At 41.9% G+C, this 1,595-nt stretch overlaps 1 protein-coding gene across 1 annotated transcript in view; it reads right to left on the bottom strand.

The window, feature by feature from the left end:
* Positions 1 to 1,595, bottom strand: part of herc1 (HECT and RLD domain containing E3 ubiquitin protein ligase family member 1) — a gene marked incomplete at its 3' end in the record, with an annotated part of 85,705 nt that overhangs the window by 48,623 nt on the left and 35,487 nt on the right. The window contains 2 exon segments of the mRNA XM_014030651.1: positions 402 to 522; positions 1,232 to 1,465. Of these exon segments, the coding sequence (XP_013886105.1) occupies positions 402 to 522; positions 1,232 to 1,465 (355 nt within the window).

Here is a 1,595-nt window from a genome sequence, read left to right on the forward strand (position 1 = left end):
CATTTTACTTATTAAATTTCTAACAAAAAAATATATCTGTAAAAATAAATTTACAGAATTTAGATTTTTCTGTGATGGTTAAAATTATTTAACGACAGAGTGTTTTTAATTAATGCCTCCTCAAACCTCACACACATAATTGGAGCTTAAAATGCATGTATTCATACAACTGGTGTCATTTTACTTTGACTGCTGCAGGTACATGACAATTTTTTTTATATCCGATTACTCGATTAATGGTCAGAATAATCGATAGATTAATTGATTACTAAAGTAATCGTTAGCTGCAGATCTACTAGAAAAACTTTTCTCAGTGAAGATGGTCAACCGTTCAGAGAAAAACCTAAATGAGGCTGAGTTTATTCTTTGCTCAGGCTGATGACAGGAACAGGAAGTGTTACCGATGTGGTGTTTGTTGGCCTGCAGCGCTCTCTCCAGAGTGACTGACAGCTGCTGATAGATTTTATGAACGGCCGTCTGGATCTCCATCTGCAGGCTCCTCTTGGCAGCTTTAATCCCATCCTGCAAAACAAGCATCAGAGTTCAGCCAATCAGGCTCCAGCAGCAGAACTCTTCAGGAGAACCCTGGTTCTTTAAGCTCCTCTGTCCTACACCTGACATCAGCAGTCATCAGTGAGCCGTCACATCCAAGTGARGATTACCTTCAGAAGAGGAATGTAGAGAAACAGGCAGATATGGGGTTTAAACATATAAACAAATATAATGAATTAATGTCTTATCAATGAATCAGTTGATTAACTGTCTGAAATATAATCCTAAAACAATTTCTGAAGCATTTTATTGAGCAGCAACAAAAAAAACTGATTTTGAGGAAAAAAACTTAAAATTTAGAATTTTTCCATGTGAGCTCCAAATGTTTTTGTTTCTTTCCAACTGGGAAATCTTAATAAACAAATAATATTTGAGGTTTCCTCTTTATATTGAGATCAAAAATGACTCAATAAATTTACATAAAATCAGGATTCAGACCCAAAAGTAATGTCTTATCATAACCAACAAGACAAATGAAGTCATTTCTCTGGATCAGTTCATGGTATCAGGATGATCCAGGTGTCAAATGTAGCTTTTAAAGCAGGAATCTGAAAATGAAATGAGGTCATTTTGACCTCATTTCATTTAATCCTCATTTCGATGTGACGGCTCACTGTCTGTGACGGTGCTTCAGTCAGTGAGATCCTGAGTGAGGAGGAAACACAACCTCCTGTTTCACCTGGTAGTGATGCAGCTGCACGCTCTCGCTCTTCAGGCCTCCGGTACCGATGGTACCGACGGTACCGACGGTACCGAGGCCGAAGCAGCCGGCCAGAAACTGCAGCCTGACGGAGGTGAGCAGGGACGAGGACTGGAAGGTACCGCTGGGCCGGTCCAAGGTCCTGGGCTGGCTGCCCTTCTCCTCCATGCTGGAGATCAAGACCACGATCTGATGGAGCGCCTCCAACCGCAGCTGGAGACCACACACACACACACAGACACACACACACACACACACACACAGACACACACACACACACACACACACAGACACACACACACACACACAGACGAGGACTGGAAGGTACCGCTGGGCCGGTCCA

This window comes from Austrofundulus limnaeus, unplaced genomic scaffold (genome assembly GCF_001266775.1).
Source record: "Austrofundulus limnaeus strain Quisiro unplaced genomic scaffold, Austrofundulus_limnaeus-1.0 Scaffold1097, whole genome shotgun sequence".
NCBI lineage: Eukaryota > Metazoa > Chordata > Actinopteri > Cyprinodontiformes > Rivulidae > Austrofundulus > Austrofundulus limnaeus.